The sequence below is a fragment of the Molothrus ater genome, chromosome 2 (assembly GCF_012460135.2).
Source record: "Molothrus ater isolate BHLD 08-10-18 breed brown headed cowbird chromosome 2, BPBGC_Mater_1.1, whole genome shotgun sequence".
NCBI classification, from domain to species: Eukaryota; Metazoa; Chordata; class Aves; order Passeriformes; family Icteridae; genus Molothrus; species Molothrus ater.
The window spans coordinates 26,716,271-26,742,079 of NC_050479.2; the positions used below are offsets into that span (position 1 = coordinate 26,716,271).

General features: G+C 42.2%; 1 protein-coding gene across 1 annotated transcript in view; it reads left to right on the forward strand.

Moving 5' to 3' along the window:
- Nucleotides 1-18,154: 18,154 nt before the first annotated feature.
- The window catches only part of TMEM255B (transmembrane protein 255B), a 68,340-nt gene continuing 60,685 nt past the window's right edge, over nucleotides 18,155-25,809 (forward strand). Inside the window, exons 1-2 of the mRNA XM_036406530.2 lie at nucleotides 18,155-18,250; nucleotides 24,753-24,895. Coding sequence (XP_036262423.1) covers nucleotides 18,193-18,250; nucleotides 24,753-24,895 — 201 coding nt within the window. The 5' untranslated portion in view covers nucleotides 18,155-18,192. The remainder of the gene's footprint in view (nucleotides 18,251-24,752; nucleotides 24,896-25,809) is intronic.

The window sequence follows — 25,809 nt, forward strand, 5'->3', positions numbered from 1 at the left end:
TCATTTCAGCCAGCCAGACAGGACAATCAATATTCAGTCTCACTCAGTATCCTGAGCAGCATTGATCCCCCTTGTACCTGCACAATGGAGACTAAAAGCTGAGGATGTGTGGCAGCTGCTAGAAGCTGTCTTTCAAGCTGTGTGCTTTAAGGATGCACATGTGCAATTGCACTGATCTGAAGGATTAAGGGGTAACTTGGTGAATATAGCTGTATATAGTGTGTGTATATATATATATATATATATATATATATATATATATATAGTATACCTTCCTCCTAGACAGTGAGAATGGATGAGACAGCAGGTTGTAACCTACTGTCACATCTGTTGCCTGGTATTGTGCTTCCAGACCAACAGCATTAGTGAGAAGGTGCAGGGTGAAGAAGAGCAGATGGAGAAACCTGTCAGGTAATTTTTTTTCAACATGGGAGTCATAGCTGCTGTGGGAGGACCCTCCAGCAAAATCAGACCTGCTTCTGGAGGTGAGGGCCTGCCTGTACAGGTGACCTCAGCACAGAGCAGGGAGAAGAAAATCAGATTTTTGGTACTGGTGTGTTTGACCCTTAATTATTGGGCACCTTGTAGAAAGGACATGATTAATAGCAAAAAAAAAAAATCTATATACTTATTAAAAATTGTACAGTCCTTTTTTTACAGTGAAGCTGCTTTTACTGCTACTTAGGGGACTTTACTGTCTTAAAGCTAGGGAAATTGAATTTCTCTGGAGCTAGGTATGAAGTACTAAGTATCAACATTTTATGTGCTTATGCCCTCCTTGGCAACTTTATCCACAGTTCTTCCATTCAGTTGTAAATAGCTTTTGAAACTGTAAGCTATGAGCTCACTGTCCAAGACTGGGTAGAGTTTCTTGGTGCATGTTGTGCAGCAAGGAATAGGGGCAAGCAGGGTGGCTTTCTCTAGCCTCCAGCAGCAGTGTGAAGCCATATGGAAAGGGGAAGGAAGAGCTTTTCGGGGACAGTACTGAAAGCACAGCCTCTCATCATCCCTCCCTTTTGGCTCTCAGGGTTGATCCTGAACAGACTTTCCTGCTGCCAAACCAAACCAATACAATCAGTAAATAATGCCAATCTGACTATTTGAGGAGCAACCTGAGCAGGGCTATAAGGTGTCACCAGAGCCCATATGAGGTGCCAAATGAGCTGAGCATGATCAAATGTCCTTTGGGTGCCAGGAACGGGGCTTGGAGGCTGGGATGAAGGGACAATCTCCCCAGCACACATACTTTGCATACCAATTACCTTTAGGGGTTTTTGTACCAGTGGTTTGCAGGAAATCTCATAAGAGCACTGTGGATTTTTCCCCAGCTCAAGTGGCTGAGCCTTGTGGGGATGCTTGATCCAACCCCCCCAGAGAGGGAACTGCTCTGCATCCTGAGACCACCCTTCCAGTAAGAAACAGAGGGGACCCCTCTGGCTCCATCAAGCCCCACTATGTGCCATGGAGCTGGTTGCTCAGCTCCTATGCTCAAGCAGCCACTGCAGGATGGGCTGGGGGTGAGAGGCAGCAATGTCCGGGCACAAAGTGTAGACCCAAATGACTCCCAGGGATAAGCAGACAGATGGACACTTTCATCATCTGAACCAGTGGTGACGACCCTCTTGTCAACTGGTCTGCGTCTTTTTCTGAGCCCAGGTGACCTTGGAGCCTACAAACAAAAGGTCTCTGCCAAGGCAGCCCACCAATGATCTGCACATTGTGTGTATAGGTATTTTTCTATCCTTTGAAGTTTCTGCCTGACAGGATCACTTGCTGCCCTGTGCTGCTTGGATTAGAAGAGACAGCTGGCAACTGTTCCCTGCTGGCTTTCTTACTGCCATTCTTGCTCTTATTGATCTCCCTCAAGCCACCCCCTCTCCTCTTCTCTTCAAACAGAAGAGGCCTCCTGGATTTATTGGTTTCTGGGTTAGAGGCCTTTCAGTACCTTTGATTATCCTCACTGATGATGCACTGGTGCATCAGGAGCATCTTCACATCTTTTCCAGTTCTGCTGTAGCTTTCTGGATGTGGGGAGAAGCACAGAGTACCCAGCTTTAGAAACATCTGCCCCTAAAATCAATGTGTCTGTTCGCTGCCGTATTATTGATGCCTGTTGGCCATGTACAGAGCAGAAAGCAGGATGCATCCAGGAGGGGCAGACAGATATTCAATCCCATTAAATCCCAATAAATAAATGATATATTGCCTAGCAGAGCAATCTGGGCTATCAGATGTCCTTTCATTATAAGAGAGTGTAAAGCCTTCTCTCCTGCTGGGAGGAGGGCCCCCTGCAAGCTGCACTAACATGCCTGGGAGGTATCACCAGCTGCTGTGTGTCACTTTGCTGGGTTCTGATGGGAAACTTCACGTCTCCCTTCCTATACCTCCATAATTTCTCTAGATGAGTTACATTTTTTTCAGGACGTTGATGAAATATTGTGTCACAAATCATCCTATTTTCATTCTATTCAGGAAAACACCCATTATGCCATCACTTTTCTTCAACATATACTATATGGACTGTGTGGAGAAGAAAAACTATCCTCTTCTTTATAGTGGGATAAACTGAGAAACACAATCCATGACAAGAGAGGAAGGAAACTGACTTTTTACTAGCTATCTCTTTTCTGGAAGTGCTTGGTTGTAAGATCTCAGCAATTGATTCTTGTAGGGATCAGTGCCAGGGTTGCCTTCTGAATTCTGTCTATTAAAGTTGTTCACAGAAGATCAAAACTGATTTTGCAGATAAAAGAAAAGTAAGCTGGACTGTTCCAGGACACCTATCTGTTTGTGAACTGATTGGAAGGACAGGAAGTTCATCTATGTGCAGATTTGATGTTGTCTGTGTGAATGGTCCATCTGGGTTTTTGAAGCTAACACTCCTCAGACAAGCTGCTCCATGATGAGCAGAGTCAGCAGTGGCTGTTTCCCATGTTTCTCTCCCTGTAAAACATCTCTGGTGCTTCCCAGTGTGATGACCTCTCCTTGAAACCCCTCTGCAGTGAATGCATTTGCTCCCTCTCCCTTTATTGTCCGGTTGCCTTTTCCCCCAGATATGTTATCCTTGAGATTGCCAGCTCTCTGCAAAGTGTGATTATACTTGGCCACTGGGTTCAAGTGCTCTTACAGGGAATTGATAGGCAGCACAACTGCATAAGTTCCAGCTTCAGGAGAATCAAGGATAAAAATCCCCTGGAGAGAACAAAAAGGAGAAAAATAACCTCATTTAAGAAACCCCCATGCATTCATTGGTTAAAATCAGAGCCTTCCCAGGCAACTCCCACTTAAAGGAGTGGAAGAACATCCCTGCATTGAAGACAGAGTTATCACATGAGGCTAGACCTTCAGATGTTGTATTAACAGATATGTTATCTGAATACCAGCTAATAGCCTGCAAAAGCAAAGGGCCTAACAATTATTCATAACATAGAGCCTTTAAAAAAACATGTCTTTGGCCTCATGTCAATTTTGGAGACCAAAAGAATGGTAGGCATATTATTTAGTGGGACCTCAATTTCAAAGGGGACAAATCTCTCCCAGGTTTCAACAGGCAGATCAGCTGCATGGAGGAGTTTCATTTATAGCTGCACATGCAAATCCCAGTACTTTATTTACCTCACCTAACCCAAGCCCACCACCCCTGCATAGTGTGGGTGTGCCTGTGTAGAGGCTGGTGTACCATACAGTCCTACCCCTGAGGGCTCCTCTCAGGGGATGTCTCCTCTTAGAATGCATGGGTTTGCTTTCTCAGTTCAGTCAACGTGAGTGTGGAACCAGGGTCCAAAAGAGGAGAGCATTTCTGCAGGTGAGCTCAGCTTCTCAGTGACTGCCATTCTGGGAGGTAGGTATCTCTGTTTTCACCCAGGAAAAGGGCAGAAGATCTCAGGTTTCTTCTGATACAGGATGAAGACTAATTTTTTCCATGCAGCTGATTCTTGCTTTGAGGCCTTGGAGCCTCTTTCTTCAGTGATGCCCTTTAGACATATAATGTATTAAACTAAGGTTTTCTAAAGGAATGAGATATCACCCCAGATAGTCTTGGAGCTCCTAACTGGCAACCTAAGCAAGCCAGCATTATTTATAAATGAAAGCAAAGTAATTGATAGCAGCAATACAGACTTGGTATTCAGTTTCTCTGAAATTTCTGGCACTGCTGTACTCAGCACTGCAACTCAAAGCTGGCTGCCACAGGGTATTTAGCGATCTAATAATCAATATTAATTTTATTTTCTCTGAGTATTTGCTATCTATTTGTGTAGCATACTTGCAGTACTTAGGGATCTGAGGTATTTTTGCTCCTCTGGAGAAGTCTTGCTCTGGTCGTTCTTGCTTGTTTCCCGACTTCCAGACCAGTTTCTTACATGGCAGATGCTTGCCAGTTTTTCCCCTTTCATGATCTGTAATATGAATAGAGGGATTTATTATCTCTTTCATTTATTCCTTTACTCTGCTCCAGACTCCTAGTGATGGCCTAATGATTTTCCTGGCAAGAAGAGCTGTCTGTCTCCTAGGATTTTAAAAGAGAAAAGTATTTACTTCAATGACGTTAAGGCGATTCCTGTCTGGCTGTGTGGAGGGTTGATGTGAGGGTTTTTAGAACACAATAATTGCATACATGAAGCATTTCTTAAGAGTGCAGTTCATAACCTGTGGCATGCACTGCTTACACGGTGCCAGAGCCTCTGGACCACAATTCAAAATCATTGCTTCAAATAACATCTGTGGGCTGGCAGCCGCCACTACATTTTTGTATTTGCCCTGTTGAGGACAGGCAGGACAATGATTCCCATTCTGTAGCTCACACTAACTTTGCTGTTGGGCCTGCCCAGCTGTTTGAAGACTGCCATCATATAAAGGTTGTTCAGAAACCTCATCCACTATAGCCAATGCCTGTAGGAACTGCTTCTGCTCTTGGCCAGTGCTGGATTGCAACAAAGTCAGTTTCAGGAAAGAGGTGAGCAGCACTACGATGAGTGGAGCCACCAAAATCCCCGAAACAATCTGTTGCACTTAAGATCAATAGGAAATCATTTGGGGCCTTGAGGCAGGTCAGTTGCAATTACAGAGAAGCAATGCAGAAGATGAAAAGCAGATAAGGGAAGAGATGGAGCATGATCAGAATCAGTTAATAATCAGATAGAAGGTACAATTAAGAGTGACTGTTCTGTGATGCCAAGCGGAGGAAGGGAGATAATCCAATTCCAGTAGCACTGCCAGAGCACCACAACACTCTGCCTTCCCTTTATTTAGGCAGCAGAAGAGCACTACCAAATACACATCATCATTATAGAAAGAAGTGCTTATTTCTCTTTCATTCACTGTGCAATTAATTAAAAAATTATCTTTTACTTGCAAAATCACTGTAAGGTTGGGGTCAATTTATGTCTTGCTGAAAACACAGTTGCTATTTGAGGAGTTAAAACAGCAGAGAATTTATTACCTGTCTCCCACCTGCCTCTTCCTCAATCATTCCTCTAGCATTCTCCTTCCCTGCCAAGGTCTTGTCCTGGCCTCTTGTCCCATATGACACTTGGTCCCTCATGTCTGTGCCTGCCCTCACACATGTACACCCTAAACATCTCAGAGGGTGTTCAGCCACTTGTGTCATGTGCTCTGAGCTGAAGTCTGGGCATCCCTCTTTGGCCAGGGTTCAAAAATTTTTAGTGAAACACCTCCCAGAAAGCACTCACAGGCAGCATGACTGCTTCAGCCACATTTCCAGATGAAAAAATCAAAATTGATACCTCTTGCATGAGCAGGAGCAAGTTAAGATTTTCATGTCTCATTTCCTTTCTTTCCATTTGTGTTTCTCTTTGGGTTTAGGCTTTCTAAAGCAGACTCTGGTCCTTTTATCCTCACATGAGAAATCAGTACATGTTGGGTGCTGCATGTACAGCAAATAAGCAGCAGACTAATTCTATGTGTATGTATGAATTCTATGTAATTCTGTGTGAAAAGAAGTTTCCACAAACAGCTGTCAGATATAAATAGATGAAGGGGTAATATTTAGATTAAAAACCTGGCATCCTTGTTTGGTAGGGGAAATGCAGGATACTGTGTAGTAGAACATTTTTAATAGAATAAGAAAATTGTGTCTTATAAATCAACAAACAGCTTCTAGATAAAAACTGAAAGTCTAAGTAAGAAGTAAAAAATGTAACAAAATATTCTAGGAAAGAATTTTTTTTCATGTGAAATGCTTCACATTTTTATTTATGTCCACTGTAGTTGAAAGGGCAATAAAAAGGAAGACACAGATATCCAAAGCAGAGCTGAACACCCAAATGCACACACATGAAGAATTTGCTCATAATGAAAATTTCTGAAGGCTGGGTTAGAATAAGCTTTGCTGCCACAGGTAGTCATAATCTTCCAGACTGATGAAGACAGTTTTGTTAAAATGTATGGAAGTCCTCTAGATTTATAAGGATTCTGTAGTAATTAAAAGTATTGAATGTTTATGTTCAGAAAGAACTACATAAATAAATCCAAATATTTTATATTTTTGTTTGACTTCTTCCAAAAGTTGTTTGCATTATAGCAGGAACCTTGGTCTCATCTCTTGTTTTATTCTTATAGTTCATCTTTCTTTAATGTAATTTTTCAAATTGAATGTTTTTTTTTCCCAGTGAGCTGGAAAGGCCTTGTGTTCATCTTGGATAACAAACACATACACGATACAAGTCAGGAATCTGATACACACAGAAAATTTAAGCTCTAGTTCAAACCATAGCAAACATGATGTTTCCCCATGAGCTGAAGATCCTTCAAATTCTGCCCAAATTTAATTCAGACCTCTGACAGAGATGCAGTCCAGCGACTTTTGTGCAGAGTATATGGAGTTAGGCCTTCCCCCATGACCAAGGAGGGACCATGTAGAGTGGTTTATACCCCACAATGTAGTTTCAGTTCCAGTCCTTAAGCTGATTCTCCTCACCCTAAAAGACTATGGCACTTCATACTGAGTACTCAAGACCAGCTTAAAATGGCCAAAGGAACAGAAGGAATTTGTCTTTGCAGGCTGGATTTTGCAGTCACCATTTCAGATGTAACACAGAGACATCTCAAGTTGAAAGAGACCCATAAAGATCACCAACTGCAGCTCCCTGCTCCTTGCAGGACTACCTAAAACCAGGCCATATGACCAAGAACAGATATTGCTTGACCTTTGGCAGGCTTGCTGCTCTAACTACTGGGGAGCCTGTTCCAGGGCCTGACCACCTTCTCAAAGAAAAACCTTTTCCTAATCTGAACTTCCCCAACAGCTTCATTCCATTTCCTTGTGTCCTCTAGTTGAGCAGCAGAAAGAGGAGATCAGCACCTCCTCCTCTGCTGATCCCTTGAGGAAGTTTGGGACTGTGACATGGTCACCCCTCAGCCTTGTCTTCTCCCAGCTGAACAAACCAAGTGACCTCAACCACTCCTCCTGAGTCTGGCACTCAAGGCCTTTCACCACTCCTGGTCAGCCTCCTCTGGACATGGTCTAATATTTCTCCTCTCTTGTACTACAAATGAATGAAAATGGGGCTGAGTTTCTGACCAGAGATGCTTGTGCCAGAGACGTGTTCCGAAGGCATCCAGGAGAAAGAAGCCCTTGTATTTCTGTATCTCACCACAGCCAAGGGTTACTGAGGGCCTGAATCAATCTGTGCCTGCTGTTAATGGACAAACCATTGTCCTGTTACTCTCAGATATCTGCTCATAAGAAGGTAAGTATAACATTTGAGGAAATAATTGCCTGCAGCTTGCAGAGATGTTTTCCCATGTGCTGATATTAAATAACTTTCCCAGCAATACCACAGTTTATGAGTGACTTCTGTTGGTGTTCTAGCTTAGATGTCTCTGAGTGCATTCAGGCGACCTGTGTTCATTCTGAACCCTGAACACCATCAATACCTCCTCTGTTTTGTTCGGACCTGTGTGAAGTTCTGGTTTCCAAAGCTTTAGGCTTACCTCATTTCATTTTGCTAATCTGAAGTGTGCCAAATTCTGACATCATGTATAAAAGCTCCAGTATAGAGAGAGGGCCAGAATCAAAATCTTGAATTATTCTTATGTACTGTCAGAATAGAGAGCCCTTGGAACTTATGCCACTCCCCTGATGCTTGCCATCACACTTAGCAGAAATTTGGATGCAAAGGAAATGAAAAATAAAAGCAGACTTGGTTTAGGACATAAATTGAGTCACTAAAAAGTGACATTGGATGTGCATCTTCAACCTATGATCAGGAAGCCCTCCAGAGACAAGAGCCAAGTGAATCAATAAACTTGGTTGTTACTAAAGGAGTTGTGCTGGGAGAAGAATGCCTTTTACTTGAAATAACCTAAATCTAAATTTGACAGTGAAATGAAGGCCCTTTTGAAAGTTTTATGAAAGGACAAAGCAGTAAGAACCTGTTGCACTTGAAATAAGCTGGAATATGTAGATAGCTGTGATCACATCTAATTTGGACCCTTGTGTAAGTATTATTTAAAATGAAGGCCAAACATAGCATGTTTGAGATCTGGCTATTCAAATGCAGAAAGCAGCTATTTTAAACTAGGTTTAGTCCCCTTTCTATCTTCTGCAGCCCAAGAGATGCAGAGAACCACAAAACTCCACCCTTACCCAAAATCAGGGCTTTTTTTGTAAAGATTGAGGCAATTCAGTTGAACATGATGATCTTAGTGGTCTTTTCCAACCTAAATGATTCTGTGAGTCGAATTCAGGATTACTGCAGGGTTCCAGTTTCAAGATCAACTGGGTTGTTCTTCTTAACTGCTCAACGTGTATATCTTCTGTTACGTGTTCATAACTTCTGTGTGGGTGGGGTTTTGGTTTGCACAGGTGCTCAAGAAATGGCTTTTCTCTGAATAAACATGCAGATTGATAGGCAAAGAATAACATATGGGGTATGTCCAATTGTTATTTGAGTTAGTCTTCAAATTTTTATTTTCCTGGGCAAGGTGCAGAGGCATAGGGGCAGGAGCAGGTATGTTTGTGCAGTGCAGGCTGAAACCTTGGGTTTGGGAGCCATCAGGTTATTTCTCATATTAAATTGTATCTTTAGGATTAATTATGGTGCCAAATATATGTATAGAACTTAAGATCAATTAATGAAGAAAAAGTCAAAGTAAATTGAAAGTTTTACAGTTAAAAGAAATTGTATTTGCTATGAGGCCACCTAAGGACGTATGGTATGGCTCATGTTTTTATGAATCCAACAACACATTTTAATGGGACATGTGAGCATGCCTGTACACATATTTAAATAGAAATAGATATGCCTATATAAGGGATCTATGGCAGTGTGACAGTTTTAGCTGTGTGAAATTACATTTCATTCACTAGGCATTTTTGAAGCCTCATCTGCACCCTGTCCCACTTATCAGTATCCTCATGGTCTAGTGCGGACACTGTGAACTCCTGACACTTCCAAACTGCTGCTGCCGTAGAGGCTCAACGTGCAAAGCCCTCACATTATCATGAGCTCTCAGCAAATGTTCCTTTTCCAAGGACAGATTTTTCACTGACTCCATCTCCACAATGCTTTTCTGCCTGTCCTCACAGCCTTCCCCATCCCAGTGACTCAGGCAGCAGGGCAATGCAGTGTCCTTTCCTTGGAATCACAACATGCTACAAAGCCAGGACTGAAGGCTCTGTGCAATTGGAAATGGAGATTCCCACTTTTATAGCTGATCTTCTGACAGATGGCACAGATCCTAACACCAAGGTACTACTGCTCATGGAACAGCAGTTATAAATAATTGTCAGGGAATTCAGAAACTTGCTGGTTAGCTTCCAGACTCTTTTGTGTTCTGGTACCTTGGTAGCAAGGCAGAGGGCTCCATAGTAAAGCAGTGCAAACTGCCCTTAGCATAGTTTAAGTATCTTTGCAGAGAACTGCCTTTTCCTACCACCATCTGCTATATATACCATACCCTTTAGATCCTGCTGGGAGATGGTTCATGTTCTGGATGACCTGCCTGGATGCCTCTAGGCCTTTGCCACAGACCAGTAGCTCAGACATTTGCCCAGTCACGCTAATAAAACTTTATTACTTCTCTTTAGACAGTCCTTTCTGTATAGATTGTGAAAATAAAAAAGCTTTTAAGATTAGAGGACCCAATTCTGCACTGAGCTGTGTTCAAGGGGCATTTATATACTTTACACACTCTCTGAAGCCCACTGGCCACTTGAAGTCAGAAGAATTTGCCACTTAGTTTGAGGGATCTGCTTTTCTCACTGTACAGTAGAGTTGGTGGGGAGATGTCTATGGAAGTCAAAGGGATGAATTGTAGGGCAAGACATTAAGCAGATATCTACTAGGTTGCTGTATCGAGTTTTCAGTATCTATTCAATGGCTTCATTGATAACAAAAATAATTTTAAAAATAACACTTTCAAATGTGACCTGAAAAATATATATAGGAAATCAAGATGCTACAGAATTGTGTGATAAGAGATCTTCTCTGTTTTATAAACTCGGAATTTCACAGAATATGGGAAGATACAGCAAAACATAATAATAAAGACATACTGCTGACATGGCATAACAGTTATTTATGGACACTGGATAATATCCATGTTGCTCTTGGAAAGGGAAAGATATGTCAATGTTAGCATAAAAAAATATACAGTGTTGTATTCTTCTGAAAGTGGCCAGCATCTTTTTCTAAAAGCTTCTTGCATTATTTGCACAACAAATCCACTAGGAAAAAAAGAGAACATGTTTGTAGATGACTTATAAAAAAATTAAAATAGGTTTATTGCAGCTTTATTTTCCTCAATTCACAGATAAACAATCATGGTCTTGTAGATCCTCAGGAAAAAGGGTCAGAAATCTGTGAATCATCTGTTGCTGTTGCATTTGTGCTGGAATCAAGCAGATGCAGTGTCTAAGGGAATCAGCCTGGGAATGATGTCTTGATCAAAATCTGGGAAGGACCTGTAAGGGACCGTGGAGACAAACCCATAATGGCTATTTACCATCTCAGGTCCCCACTTGTTTGAAGGAACTGTCATGTGACTGGACAAAGTTAATGGGATATCAGATATAAACCACCATCCATGATCTGTGAGGCAAAAGGAATGTCCCATTTATCATGGTATCTGTTTACTACCAACAGTCACCTCATCACCAAATACAATCTATTTTTTCCTTTAGAAGTCTGTGAAATCAAGCATGAACGTGGGCTCCATTTGCTTGTTTATGTTCACAGATGTTTCAGTGTATCCAGCCCACACAGCTTCACCTCTCACTCTACTTTTTCCCCACCCGTATTTCAGTGACTTTTTTTTCATTGACACTGAAAATCATGTTCAGGAGACTGATTTCCTGCTCTCATTCTATTCCTCTTATGTATCTGCTTTCATACATCCAGAGGCAAAGAATATCTCCTGTTTTGCTAGCCAGAGCTGTAGTTTGTTTGCTGAGGAGGAATACAGCAGCTAACACAGGGCTCTCTTCAATGGTGGCACTCAAAGAGTCCCCAGCTCCTCCTATGCCATGGCATTTTGTCACATTTTGAGCTGACCCTCCCACTCCCCTGTGCAGAGCTTTATTCCAGGGCAGCAGAATGCTCTCCACGGAGGCCAAGCAAGACTGAAGAGCTTTGATTTTGTCCTGTTCCTTCAGGAGCACCCTCTTCACCTCTTGCACAAAATGCATCTGGTGACTTGAGGGCTCCATCTCTGGGGGTGAACAGACAGGAAAGGGGTCTTACTACTGAGGATGCAAGCCTTGCAATAACTCTTGGTCATTTTAATCCAGTCTCAGCATCTATTGATGGCTTAGATCTTCTCAACTTAGAGAGGTCTCTTTGGTTTCTTGTGTGTGCTGTCCTGTCCAGTTGAAAATACTGTTTTTGTGGTCTAACCACACAAGGCACAGGGACTCTGCTGCTTAAATGACAGCTCTGTGGTCAGGGGAAGTGTCTATGACTGACACCAAAAGGAAACAAAAAAATTAGGGGCAGAAGAAACATAGAAGTGATAAGTGCTTCCTAGACTGAGTTTATTTCTATTATTAGCATCAAAATGTGATAATTTCACAGAGTACTTTGGACAATGAGAGCAAAAGGCAATAGAGGAAGACATGTAACATATTCCACTTAACCACTTTGAATATGAGGTCCTCACAGCTGTAAAAAAAAAGGATAGGGAAGGGCCAGGGAAGGAGAACACTATCAAAAATCTCCAAATAAAGTTTTCTGCTATGCTTTTCTCCTTTGTGAAACACTTTGGGCTGCAGTGGCTCTACATCTTTCGTCATCTTTTTGTATGTCTAAACATCCATTGCAGCAAGCCATAGTCCATCTCCTGGCCAGTTAAATCTCCTTGGCAGCAACTTTCCACCAGCTACTTTTAACTCTTTTCCCCTTATTGTCAACATAGCATTTTACAAAACAAAGTACATGTAAAACTCTGAACTGCTGCTGAAAGTGTCTTAGCCCTGATGGTAGAGAACACATTTTAAAACTTGTCACCTTTTTTAATTTCAACCCTACATCTCCTCTTTATCTCCACAAGCAGCCCATGTCACCATATGCACCATTAATTCGGGTACTTTCAAATCAAGCAGAAGAAATAAACTAGGCTGTAGCCCTTCCTTTGTGCTGCCATAATGAATCAAGCTAGGCTTTGGGAAGACAGAGTGCTGACATTTTAACTTTTAATGGAAGAATTTCTTTCCCATAGAAGTACCAACGGGGAATGGAAGATCATCCTCCTTTTAAAACGTAAAGGCCAAGTTCCTCAGGTGGTTTTGAGCCAGCATGGGTACAGTCACAAGTGGGATGGTGTAGAAGCGACTCTTACAGGGCTGAAGGTGCAGCTGAGCTAAAGCAGTGGCCACTGTAAGTCACTGCTCTAGCTGAACAATCTTGGATCTGACACTCAGATCTGCTGTTTGCATGTCCTGTACCGTCTCCAGCTAAATTCCAGTGATCCATCTCATTCACTGCCTTATTCTGTCAAATGACCAGGACTCCTCATCCCCCCAGCATCACACAATGTCCTTCAAGAGGACCCAGCTTCCAAGTCAGGTTTTATGGTCTTTCTTCTGTTACACCTTCACATCTTTATTAATTCCTAAACACAATTTTAAGAATTGGCAAGCTGCTTCTCTCATACATGAAAGAAATGCTGCAGTTGTGATCTTTCCAATGGATGTGAGTGCTGTGAAAATGCTGAAACACTGGACTACAGTAAGAGCCTGCCATCTTATTCCCCTCTAAATAGGTGGGTGGTTCCAAAGGACCCTCTGAGAGGGAGAAGGATACTCACTCGACATTACTGGGATACCTCTCCATGGCTGGTAATCTTCTTCTAGAACAAGCTTCCAAGGCTGACCCACATGTCTCTGCTCACCCTCTGCCTCTTCTCTCTTCTTCCCAGCTGAGCCATCCTACCAGCCATCCTACAGACTTTACAAGACATTTTTGATTCAGAGGAAGCTGCAGTGCATGTCAGAATATGGCTCTAATTCCATATTTCATTGTCCAGAGTTTATGAAGAGTACGGTGAGTTCCTGAAGTTAAAGGAGTACATCAGTAAAACAATTAGGAGATCAGTTTGACAAATGTTGCGGTACATTACAGCTCTTGAGGAGTTGTCAGTGTGGAACTTGGCTCTTGACTCGCCTCATTTTCCATTAAACTTGTAAAACTGCCTGTCAAGGGAAAGGAGAACTTCATAAGTGAGACTTAAAACTCAACCAAGCAGAGCTGCTCAGAGTATATGGTGGAAACAACCTTGCCTGGATGGGACAAGTGAGGCATGAGGAACTCTTTTCCCTCACTGAGACTGTGCAACACATTGTCCTTGACTTGGTGTCACTACAGCAGACATGGATGGAGGGCACCTGACTAAATAAGGCACCAGCTGACATGAGAAAATGTACTGGGTGTCTCACTTACTTCTGGGCTTCAAAAAACTTAATTTGAAGGGATAGTATAATTCACTGTGCTATCAAAGAAATTTTTTAAGATGGTTTGAGCTAGGAAAAATAATTAATCAGACTTTATGTTAAGTACTTAGAAGTGTAATTGAAATTATGCCTGTTATAAAAATTTCATTAGTACATCTGCATTACAGATTGATTTATTCTTTTGGTGATGGCATAGTTTTGAAATTTAAGAGGCATTTTCCAGAGGAGTTTCCTCATGCATTCCAAAAATTGATGATTGGACTGGTATAAATACCTCTGTAGACATTTCTACCCATAAGCAAATTAATGTAACTCTTCACAATACAAACCAAGTTTTTTTTGTTTTTTTCTTCAGTCATGCATCTGATGTGCTATTGTTGGTACCTTTCAAACACACCTTTATTAACCATGTTGCAGAGGTACATATGCAGCTTATATAAACTTAGGCTCTATCAGTATGACAATATTTCAAAAACAGGTACTTCTCTGAAAACCTTTTCTTTACTTCAGTTTTCAGAGATTTGTTGTCTTGATAAGGCTATGAGCTACAGCACAAGAATGGTCTCCAGTACCTTATCCACACTTTTCATTGTCTAGCTTTATTAACAAATAAATACCACAATGTCTTTTGGTATCATGTAAGCAATTGTTTGCTTGTTGTTTTGTTGGGGTGTTTTTGTAAGGGCCATGTACCTGTCCTCAGGTTTATTCTCTTATGACTTTAAATACACCTGACATTTAACTTGACTTTTATCTTGCTCTTTTCAGTTTGCCTCTTGTTCCCATTGGGGTATCCCATGTCTTCACACAGCACACATGGAGCTCCTTGTCACACATGCTGTGGATGCTAAAAGTTTATAGAATTCAAAATCTGACTGCAAAAATTCGTAGGCGAAAAGTGTACTGAAGGCAATTAAAGAATTTAAACCTGCTTTTGACAAATATATATCATGAATGAATGTGTCATTCACTTATTTCTGATGCCTCTGAACAACATTGTAAATAGCTTTACCTTTTCAAGTCCCTTTTAAAGAAGTCAGGCAGAGTCTTTTAAATCTTGTGTTAATAAAACACACCCTGGGTACTGACTGGCACCAGGAAGCAGCATTTTTGAAAAGAATTGCCCAGAAATTGTCTTTTAATAGCCATATTTTAGTCAAATATTCAGTGGCCATTTATCTCAACCTCAGGGCTACTTCTGTTGCTCCTTTCACTTCCTGCATGATTCCCTTATACTGCTCAGCTGAACTAATGCAATGTACTTCTCAAGGGACTGTGCCACTAACCATGCCAATAAATACTATTTATATACTATGAACCAAGGAAATTTACTTGCCTTGATGTCATGACCTTGTGTGACTGGGCAAGCCAGCTTATTAAACTTCCTGAATTTTGCCTCAGCAATGACTGGCTTACCTTTCTGCTGGGCATTTAAACAAAAAAATACTTCAGGAACACACAGGATTGAAATCTCACAAGTGACCAACCTCATTTCCAAAGAATGCACTACCATAGTGATGACCTATAGGAAAAAAGGCAAAAATCCTTCAAACCTGCAGTGTGCCACAGTAAAGCAGGAGAGGAAATCAAGGACATGCTGGAGGCCTTCAGGCTTAGTGCTGATGAGGCCCTTTTTGGGTGAGAATCCAAACATTATCTTGACAAATATGCCACAAACACGCATATCCTGTACCTGATGGTGAGCCATACTTGCAGCTGTCCTCTCCATGTTAAGACTTCTCCTCTAAAGGACCCCATTAACGTGTAGACATCCAGACAAATTTGCTTCACTGCAATGCTTTTGCCTGAGGAATCACCTTATCAAACATCTTGGGAGTCTGACATGATCTAGCTTTGATGAACCATCATGTAGCTGAAGCCATTTTTCACTTACCTCTAAGAATTTTCCCAGTCAAATTAACAGGGCATGGCATGGAGTTGCTGTTCCTCTCCCTCCCTCTGCCTCTTTAGAAGACAGCTTTCCTGTTCTCCAGCAGTCTCCAATAACAGTGCTTCAACCACAACTTCACTGATTTATCCAAAGTGTTGCTCAGGACTTTACAAGACAGATACCAATTTAGTCAACATTTGGGTTGTGATTTTCCGGGACCTGTCACTAGAAACAGCCTAACTTATACTAACATCATCTTTTACATTATCTTGCTTACTTTATGCTCTCTGTAAATACTCTCACCTTAATTTGTTCTTTTCATTGAAAACTGAGGCAGGCAATGTATTTATTCAATATTTGGAACAGCCTTCATCTCATCCCTGGCATTAATCCACCACATATCTTGCTTCTTTGAATCACTTCTATTTGTGTAGTTGAAGAATTCTTTGCTATCTGTTACCCTTTTCTTTGCAACATCTCAGTCAGCTGTATTTTTATCAATTTTTTTTCTCTGATCCTGCAGTTTCCAACTCAGCAAGCTGTACTTCTATTTCCTGTAGGTCCATTCATTTTCAGGGAGTTACTTATCCACTAGTCTCACAATTATTCTTGATCTATTCAACCTCTTCTATGGGATGTAAGTGCTATACAGGATATTCCATTTTGGATTTAAAGTAAGTCCATGATTCTTTCACGCTCAAATGCTAGGTCCATGCAGCCTCATCAATAATTTTTCATAGTTTCTTAATGTTTTCCCTCTGATATCCAAGACTGCAGGATATTTTTGTAGACCTATTCTTGGTTCTCAAGAAATTTGCAGTAAATAATGTTAGTCATTCATCAAAGATTATTTTCTATGATCAAATTATTTTTTAAAGGATTTATAATATCCTTATATTTTACTGAAAAGAATTACAGAACAGCTTCCCTTTAGGCTGTTGAGTCTGAACAGTGACTGCTGGTAAATAAAAGATTTATTGCCCATCAGACCCAATAATAAATGCTGTGTATGGTCTTTGTTTTGCATCTGTTTAGGGAATTGAAGTCTTCCCCAACCTTGCTGTTATTTACTGTTGATGAAAACTTCTATTCATAGCCATCCCCAAACCTGAGAGTCTACCAGATTTTGGGACATTTGTATCACCCTTATCCACTACCACTTTCAAACAAATTTGTTATTTGTGCCATCACCATCTCTGTTTTCTCAATCTATTACTTCATCAATTTCTATTAAAAACTAGTAATTAATAGTACAAATACTACCTCTACCCTATTTTTTCTCCTTTCTTCTACCTCTTCAGGTTAGAGGATGTAAAGAGAAAAAAGTGGATTTGTGTTTGGCCTTAGATCCTGGCTTACTTATCTTTACACACTACAGGGGTGGTACCTGAGAAAGCCGTCTCTTGTCTTCTAACCATTTCCTGGAGAAATATGCCAAAGACTGAAGAACTTAAATAAATATATACATATACATTTAGAGGTTGGAACAGAAGAAAAACAATAATGCTAAGTAGAGCTGTGCTTTTTGCAAGTGGGAGAACACAACATAAGCAAAACACTTGGCTGCCTATCAAAAACACTTTCCACAAAAAAACCCCATAAAAAATTATGTTCTCTGCTATAGGGAAATCAGGCAAAAGGAACAGTGGACATCAAAACAGCACAGTGCCTTTGGCTATTTCTTCTCAGTAGTTGCTAGACTGTTGCAGGCAGAAGTCACACAACCCTGCAGTAAGTAGCACTAGAAGCAACAGCTGGCAGTTCCTGGGCAAGATTCTGACAAGAGTCAGAATCTGCAGAAGGAATAAAAGCTGCGGCAGTGAGGTTGAGAAATTGATAGACACCATGTAAGAAAAAGAACAACCCTGTTCTCTTGACTATTGACATCTCTTGACTATCGACATTTCCTCTCTTAGCCTACACCTGCCTTAACCTATGTCACTGACATGCCAGCTTTAGTAATTTACTCAGTATTTCTGATTGCTGTTGCATTTTATTTCTGATTTTTATATACAAATATATATTTTTAAGTGAAGAAGAAAGCTGAAAGGAAAGTTTGGGACAACTCTGATCTCTACCAGGTGTCAAATTGGCCAGGAAGAAATCCAGAAGTGCCGCCAAGGCCGAGACACGGGTAGGACATATAATGAATGAAGCAGCTGACGGCTGCACGAGAAAAGCCCTGCTCCGTGCTTCCCGCGAGGACCGGCACCGGAGCTGCAGCGAGCGCGGCCAGGTCGGCCTGGGCGGCCGGGTCCCCCCGCGGCGGGGGCAGCGCCGCTCGCTCCGCCCCGGCCCCGGCCCGGCCCCGGCCCCGCCGCGCCCCGCGGGGCGGCCCCGCCGCGCCCCGGGCAGCGCCGCCGCGGAGCGGAGCGGAGCGCCCCGGGAGAGGATGGCCCCGCCGCCCGGCCCCGCCGTGCCGGGCCCGCTGGCCGTGCTGGACCCCACAGGTGAGCCCCGGGATGCGGCGGGGCAGAGCGGCAGCCGGCGGCGGGGCTGGACGGCCGGGCTGCCCCGGGCTCGGCGCCGCTGCCCCGGCGCTTCAGTCAGCGGCACGGCACGGCACGGCACGGCACGGCACGGGAGGGGACGGGGGCTGTGCTCGGGCTGAGCCCCGCAGAGCGGCGGTGCAGGGGGGCTCAGCCCGAGATCGCCGGCGCGGTGCGCACTGCCGCTCATCCGCTCGCTCGCCGAGGTGTTTAAAAATACCGGCTCTTCTTCAGAGCTTTCAGTGCGCTGGGCGAATCCCTCTGCTGGAGGTTGAACATTCGGAGGAATAGCTTGGTACGGGACGCGGACAGGAAATTAATGCAGGAGCCATCGTGCTGGCCGGTGGAGCAGGCGGCGGTGCCCGCAGGTGCGGGGCGGGCTGGGGATTCCAGGTGTTGGGTTCGTTCCCGTCCTCCTGGTTCTCCTAATTGTATGGCTTGTGTTTACAGCGTACGTCCTGAAATACAAACACACAGACAAGAGAAAGGTCAAGTATTTCCTTATTCCAGCGGAAATTGTTAAAGTTTAGAAAATACAGAACTTACTGCTGGCAATTACTCTGTGTAACATTTGAAAGGGTAAGCAGAGACTTTGCTGTGCACTCAAGGATCTTAACAGCTGAGTGAAAAATGTACCAGATCTTAATTTTTGTCTTAAACTTGGAAGAAAAATTATGTTGGTGTTGAAAATGTGGCAGTGGAAGATGTGCTGTAACTTAAAAACATTTTCAGGTAGTCATGGGAAAAAGAAGAATCTGTATGCCAGCTTTAAACTAGTGATTAGCCGCTTGTTAAATTATTTATTGGTGAAACAATTGCTGCCAAAACAATGAGGTCATAGTGATACTGCATGATATCACTTACTATAGCCATACTACATAGTGTATCAGGGCTTGTGGGATTGCTTTTTCATTTTGTTCAGTATGGATATTTTGTAGTAGAATTGTAAACTGTTTCCCATGGTCTTGAATATATAATGCACTTGTAGAAGCTTACTCAACAAATTAATAAAAAAGGTAAGAGATGGGCCTGATAAAAGCTGCTGTCTTGTGGCTTGAAATGAATGCTGTTGCATCTGGTTTAATTAGTTCAGCACTCTGGACAAGTCAAGCATTTAATCAGAAGAGGGAAAGTAATCACCAGCAGCAGGTGTGAGCATCTCTTTTAAGCATCTCAATCCGTCACATTTAATTTTGGGAGGCAATGTAGGATTAATTCAATTTCACTGGCATGAAACAGTTTTTAAAATACATAAAACTGTAGTTGAGAGAGAGATGGCACTGAAGTGAGTGTTGCAGCAATTAAAAATTTATAATCTAGCTCAAAAGATCTCCTAAAAATTTTCTCAATAGCAGCAAAACAGCAGATACATTTGGTACTAAGATTTGTCTGTGGTGAATTTCCACTTAAATTATCTTTTTCTGTGTGCTTAATGCCACTCTCTGAAACATGTCACAATTTTTAGTGGTATCCATTACCTAATAAAAATGAACTTTTTTTTTCCTGTTACAAAAGCTTCCTTCTTTTTCTCATGGTAAGATGCTAATAAACATTGGGCTGGGGCATCACTTGAAAGAGATGTTTCCATTTTGATCACCATAACTAGACCAAAGAAGAAGGCATGGAATTATGTAGTGCTAATATTCAGCAAATATGGTTGTAATCCCAGCTAACTGCTACATCCTACAGCGACTTTTTTCCTCACCAAAAATTATGCCACACTTTTTAACTTTATGATGTCTGAAGATAGATTTTAAAAGAAGTAGTGAAGTTAGCAAAGTATAGTTTCTTTGGTCTAAATGTAGACTTTTTAAAGTTTAGTTGAAGATTGTATGGAGGTTTTCTAAGGTGGAGAGATGCTGTTTCATTCTATTCTTTCCTTCCCTCGGCCCCTGGACACATTCTGTGCCATGGACATGTTTCATCATTAATTAATTCATTCCCCTTTTAAACTCACTCTTTGCTTTGTTCAAATCCAGACCCTCCTATTCATGATTATACCCACCACTTTGCAATCTCACACATACCCTCCCCACAAAACCATTTATTTTTCCATAGTCTTCCTATAAATTTAATTTAACCCCCACCCATTGCAAACAGAGCATTGTAATACAATTTTGTTTTCTGGCAGAACAGGCAGAAGTTTTTTCTGAGTGCAGCAGAGTGTGGTCTTCAGCAGACACTTTTTCTTTTTGCTCTTTGGAGGGTGATCTCAATTTCCCTCCTGACAGGCCTTTCTCTGTCCCAAGGAGGCAGCAGTCTGGTGTCTCCCTGCCTTGTCCTGGTGGCATTTTCTCACCTTCCACTGTGGAAGCAGGCCTCAAGCAGATATTTTTCCTGACAGATGTTTAGTGAGCAAAGCAGAGTGTTTTTGTGACTGTTCCTTTTTGTGCACGGTTTAGGTCTGTGCCAAGCAAAGCACAAGCCTGTCATGTGGAAGTTCTGTTACCTCTCTAATTTATCTGTGGTGCCTATTGTTGCAGTAATACTGCAAAAATCTCAGTGCCCATGGCTCAGTCAATACTTCACTGGCCAAAACTGCTGAAGAATATTGCCAATAGATGTTAATAACTATTCACACCCTCTATTGACCCCAGCCTCAAGCTAATGCTAATAAGGATAGGAGAAGGTTTCTTCCTACAAGCTTGGTTTTTGGTATGCTAAATATAAGAACTTAAAGTTATAATTAAGTTGCATTAAGGTCTAGACTAGGAGCTTAATAATATTCATACCAAATCATTGCTAAAGAAGTTGAAGGTAATAAATGTCAAAATTATTCTGAGAGTTACTTCAGTACTAAAAAATTGGAAAGTGAATAGCCTGCATTAACTGTTTCCTGCGCTCCAGGAACATTGGTGTTGGAAGAAAATTCAGGCTACAGATATTGACTGCAATGTTTCCTCTGCTCTTAATTTAAATGCTATTCTTGTGTATGGCCAGCCTTCAGTCCAAGCCTTGCCACAGAGTGTCAGGGAAGAAGGCTGGGCCAGGCACACTGCCTGAGCTGGAGACAGGGCTTCTGAGTCTGGCATGGGGCTTTGGCTGGCAGGTACATGAAAAACAGACCCAAATAAACTGCATGGCAACTGCCACAAACAGCAGTAAACAAAGGCTTGAAACATCTTGGGACCCAACATGACTGAAATTGCAAAAGGAAACCTTTTAATTGTGGAAACCCTTTGCAGCAGTAACCTCTGAAGATATTATGCTGCTTTGCAGATATTACGTTGGCCTCCCAGTATGCTGGTGGCTTATATGCATGTAATTATCCATACTTTGATAGAGCAAAGAGTTTTATTGTTGAGACTAATAAAAACCAAACAGCCATGATAAAAAACAATTTAGGCTGATTTCTATTGATCTTCTCTGAGCATGTGGAAGTCTTTGAGAATAAGTCCTTGCATGTGCCAGCCTCTTCTCCAGAAAGGGCCTTTCTGTGCTCCTGCACATAAGTCATCTCTCCTAAGGGTGGAGTTCATAGCTAATGATATGGTTATTTATCAGACTTTCCTAGACTATGAAAAAGGGGAGATATAATTGTATATTTGCCTCTATTTTGAGATGCAGGTGGTAAAAGATCAATAAATATGAGGGTTGAAGAGTATTGCATTCATAAATTTCTTCTGGCGTGTGTAAATTTCAATGTCAAAATGTAGTTCATACCAAAAAATGTCCCTACAAATAATGACATCTTTTTCTGTTCTGTCTCACTAAATCCACATCAGATTTATTCCAATTACAAATATGAGCATGCTTTTCCTAAGACATTTTCCAGCAAACTCAGGGCAATCAAACTCATGCCTTTCATTATACATAATCAGAACTCAGGAGGTTGGGTTGAACTCATAGTTTATCTCCATCCAGTCTTATCAACCTTTGCTACTCTGAGGAGGCTTGGCTCCTCAGGCACTTTTCAGTGGTTTCAAGAAGTCTTGGCTGAGGAGCATGTGCCCCACTGGCTTTGGGAAGCTTTGTGTTCCTATGTCCCTTTAGAGTATGTCTACATTGCAGCTGCAGCTTCATATCAGAGGATATGAGCACACATACCCAACCCACTTTCAGTCTAGCTGTCGTAAAACCCCAGAAGAATTCAGGTGGGAAGGTGCCTCAGCCACAATTCCAACCTCCTGCTCAAATCTGGGTTAACTATGAAGTCAGGCAAGGTTTCTTAGTGCTTCTTCTGCTTGAATCTTGAAAACCTCCAAAGCTGGAGAGGACACAAGCTATTTGGGCAACCTGTTCCAATGTTTGACTCTCCTAATGTTGATTTTTTCCTCCTTATACCCAGTCTGAAACACTTTTTTGTATTTCAGTTTGTCTGCAGTCTTTTTTCCTCCTGTTGTGCACCATTATGAAAAGCCTGAGTCTGTTCTCTTGACAACAACTCAAAGGAATTGGAAGACTGCAACTAGCCCTGCCAAAAGTCATCTCATCTTCAGTCTGAGCAAGCCCCATTCCCTCAGCCTCTTCTCATACAGAGAGAGCCAGCCCCTGACCTTCTTTGCAGTTCTCTGATGAATTCATTGCAGTTAATTTATGTATTTTCCTTTACGGAGGGCCCAAAACCGAGTGCAATATTGTGTCATCTAAAAAGTGCTGTATAAATGGGTGTAGTTGCTCCTCTGATCCCCTAGTGATGCTCCTGTTAGTACAGCCCAGGATTCTGTTGCCAGGGCACGCCGCTGCTTCATGATCAGCTCATCATCTACCAATATCCCCAGGTCCTTTCCAGCAGAGCTGCTTTGCAGCCTGGCAGTCACCCTGACCTGCATCATTGCACTGCATTGTTCCTTCCTTTGCTCAGAACTTGGCATCATGTTAAAAACCTTGCTAGAAGTAAGGCAAAAGACATCCAATGCTCCTCAAGTCCAGTCTTTTTGCCATAGCTGGCATGGATTAACAGGGAATTGCCAGAGGAAGATTGCAGAGACACAGGCTGGAGGAGAGGTGTTGGGCATGTCTTAAGGATTAATTCTTTACTTTAGCAGGAAAACTTTGTACATGCAGGTGAAAGAGACTTTTGTAACCTCAATAGATGGTATCTGTCGTTAGGAAAGTTGCTTGTATTTCATACTAAAAGACTGGAATCATTTTGACTGGTTGTTCTACTGGAGAAATGTCAGCAAACATAACTTGTTATTATATATTCATTTTTTTACTGATTGAAATTATTTGACTTGGTTTGCAAACATCACTAATCTAGTCTGGCTCTTGAACTATAAACATTTACCTGAGTTATGTGACTTTAAAATGGCCACAAAACTCAAGTGACTCATGGCCAATGGCTTCTTCTTTCCTTTTGTCTTTCCTGCATTTCCCCGGCTTTTGCTTCCAGCAGTGCCCCCAGAGCCTGACCCACACAATCCTGCCTTCCCCTCTCACCTCCTGCTTCCTGCTGAGGGCTGCTGCCTCCAGGCTTCAGTGCAACATCACAGTCTCTGCCTTCTCCTGAGGCTGGGCAGTCAGGCAGCTTCCTGAGAACACAGAGGGAGGGAGACTGGCCCTGCTGTGGCCAGGCTGTGCTTTCTCAGGAGCTCCATCCTGCCCAGGTGCAGTGTAGGTACCATGGCATCGCATGGCCCAGTGCTACTGGGTGATCCTGCACATTCCAAAGTGAGAACACCAAAAATGGGGACCACAGTTTGATTCACTTGGGTGTCTTTTGTTAGTTAGAGTCATGTATTACTGGCTTTTTTAGTCTTACGTAAGTCTGTGCTATGGGCTGGGGCCCTGCTGTGAATAACCTCTGGCTACAGCTCAGATCTGCCACTGGATAACCAGGTTAAGTCCCTTGGAGCAGGCTGGAAGTTGGAGGTGAGTGTGCTGGTTTTCACTTTGGGGTATCTGGACCCAAATCCCAGTGAGACTGAAAGGATTTCACTGAGCAGCCTCTGCTGGAAAAGTCTCATGTATCATTACCTGATAAGCTCTATTACAGCTTTGCTTCAAGGATACAGATTTCTTACCCCAGTAAACATGAAGAGCACATTCATTTTCATGATAGCATGCAGACCACCTGCTAATCTTGTTTAAAATATTCGTTTTTAAGTTCAGGCCAGATAGAGTCGAATTGGCACTTCACATAGGTAAGAATTTAAGGCCTGCGGGATCTCACCAACATGAACAACAATTAAAAATGTTACTGAAGACAAGGCATAATTATCATTGTTATCATCATAATTATCATATAATTATCATTGTCACTGACTTACAGTTCAGTTTAATAAAAACTCATCTCATGCCTCTACCCAATGTATGTGCATTAAGCTATACTCTAGCTAACTCTGCAGGTTTTAATTCCTTCTGTTGTCTGGCAGCAATTTTCCTTAGTGGGAGAACAACAGAGGATTATCTACAGAAAAGATTAACAAAAGAAAATCTTTCATAATTTTGTATTTGTTCTGCCATGATTACAATTAAAAGCTCTTTTTCTTTTTCCCTCTCCCCCCCCCACTCCCTACAGGACAGTTTGCAAAAAGGAAGAAGACTTCCCTTTGGTTCACAGTCGCACTGCTGGTGGTGTCTGTTTTCATACTCACCATAGGTCTGGCAGCTACCACACGAACAGAAAATGTTACTGTGGGAGGCTACTACCCGGGCATTGTTGTAAGTAAAAAACCTATTTTAGAATATTAGGTACATCCAAATAAATTATTATCATTTCTGATTGGAAAAAAAAAAAAGATCATTAGTTCTGTGTCATTTCACGGGAGAGAGTTGCTGCTTTGTTTTGATCTAGTTCTACTGTGTTGTAAGGCAGGGGGGTAAACTATTTTTCTGAAGTGCCCCAAAGGGGAGGCTGTTTGGGGGTGGAAAGAGGTTGAGTCTGCACTGCACTGTGCTGGGCTCAGGGAACTGTGTGAAAACCTGTGCTAGACTCCCACTGGTCTCCATTAGAGGTGGGTGTCTGTGTGACTGGACAGTAGGCATGGGATAGATTTGAACAACCTTTTAGAAGTTTACTGCTTTGATGGAAGGAAGAGCCACTCCACTCTTGTGTCTGTGTGCCAGGAATTCTGCTGTGCCCATGGCAGGGAAAGCCCTGCAAAAGGACGGGGGGAGGCTAATCCCTAACATCCTTTCTTGCAGGCTTGCTGCCAGTCCTCTCATACAAGATCCTGTCTCCAAAATCCTTAGTCTTGTTTTTGTCTTGGGAACAGACTGTTAAAAGCCTTCCTGCAGTGGGCACAAGGTTCAAGCTCTGCCTGCTTTGCCCTGTGGCTTCTGGGGAGGAGTAACCCTGCCAGCCCCTTGCTGGTTCAACCCCCAGGCCCTTTCTGATCTCAGGAGAAGGGATCAGTTATATCTCAAAGTGTGCAAATGCCTGGAGTAAAAAAAAACCCAAAAAACCAAAAGAAAAAACAAACAAACAAAAAAACCACCAAAAAAAACCACAAAAAAACCCAACCAAAAACCCCCCTGGGCTGAGTTTTAAATACAAGGAGTGTGGGCAGCAAACAGAGAAGGGCTGTGGGGAGGTAGAGTTGAAGAAAGAAATTCACATGTTTACAGTTAGATAC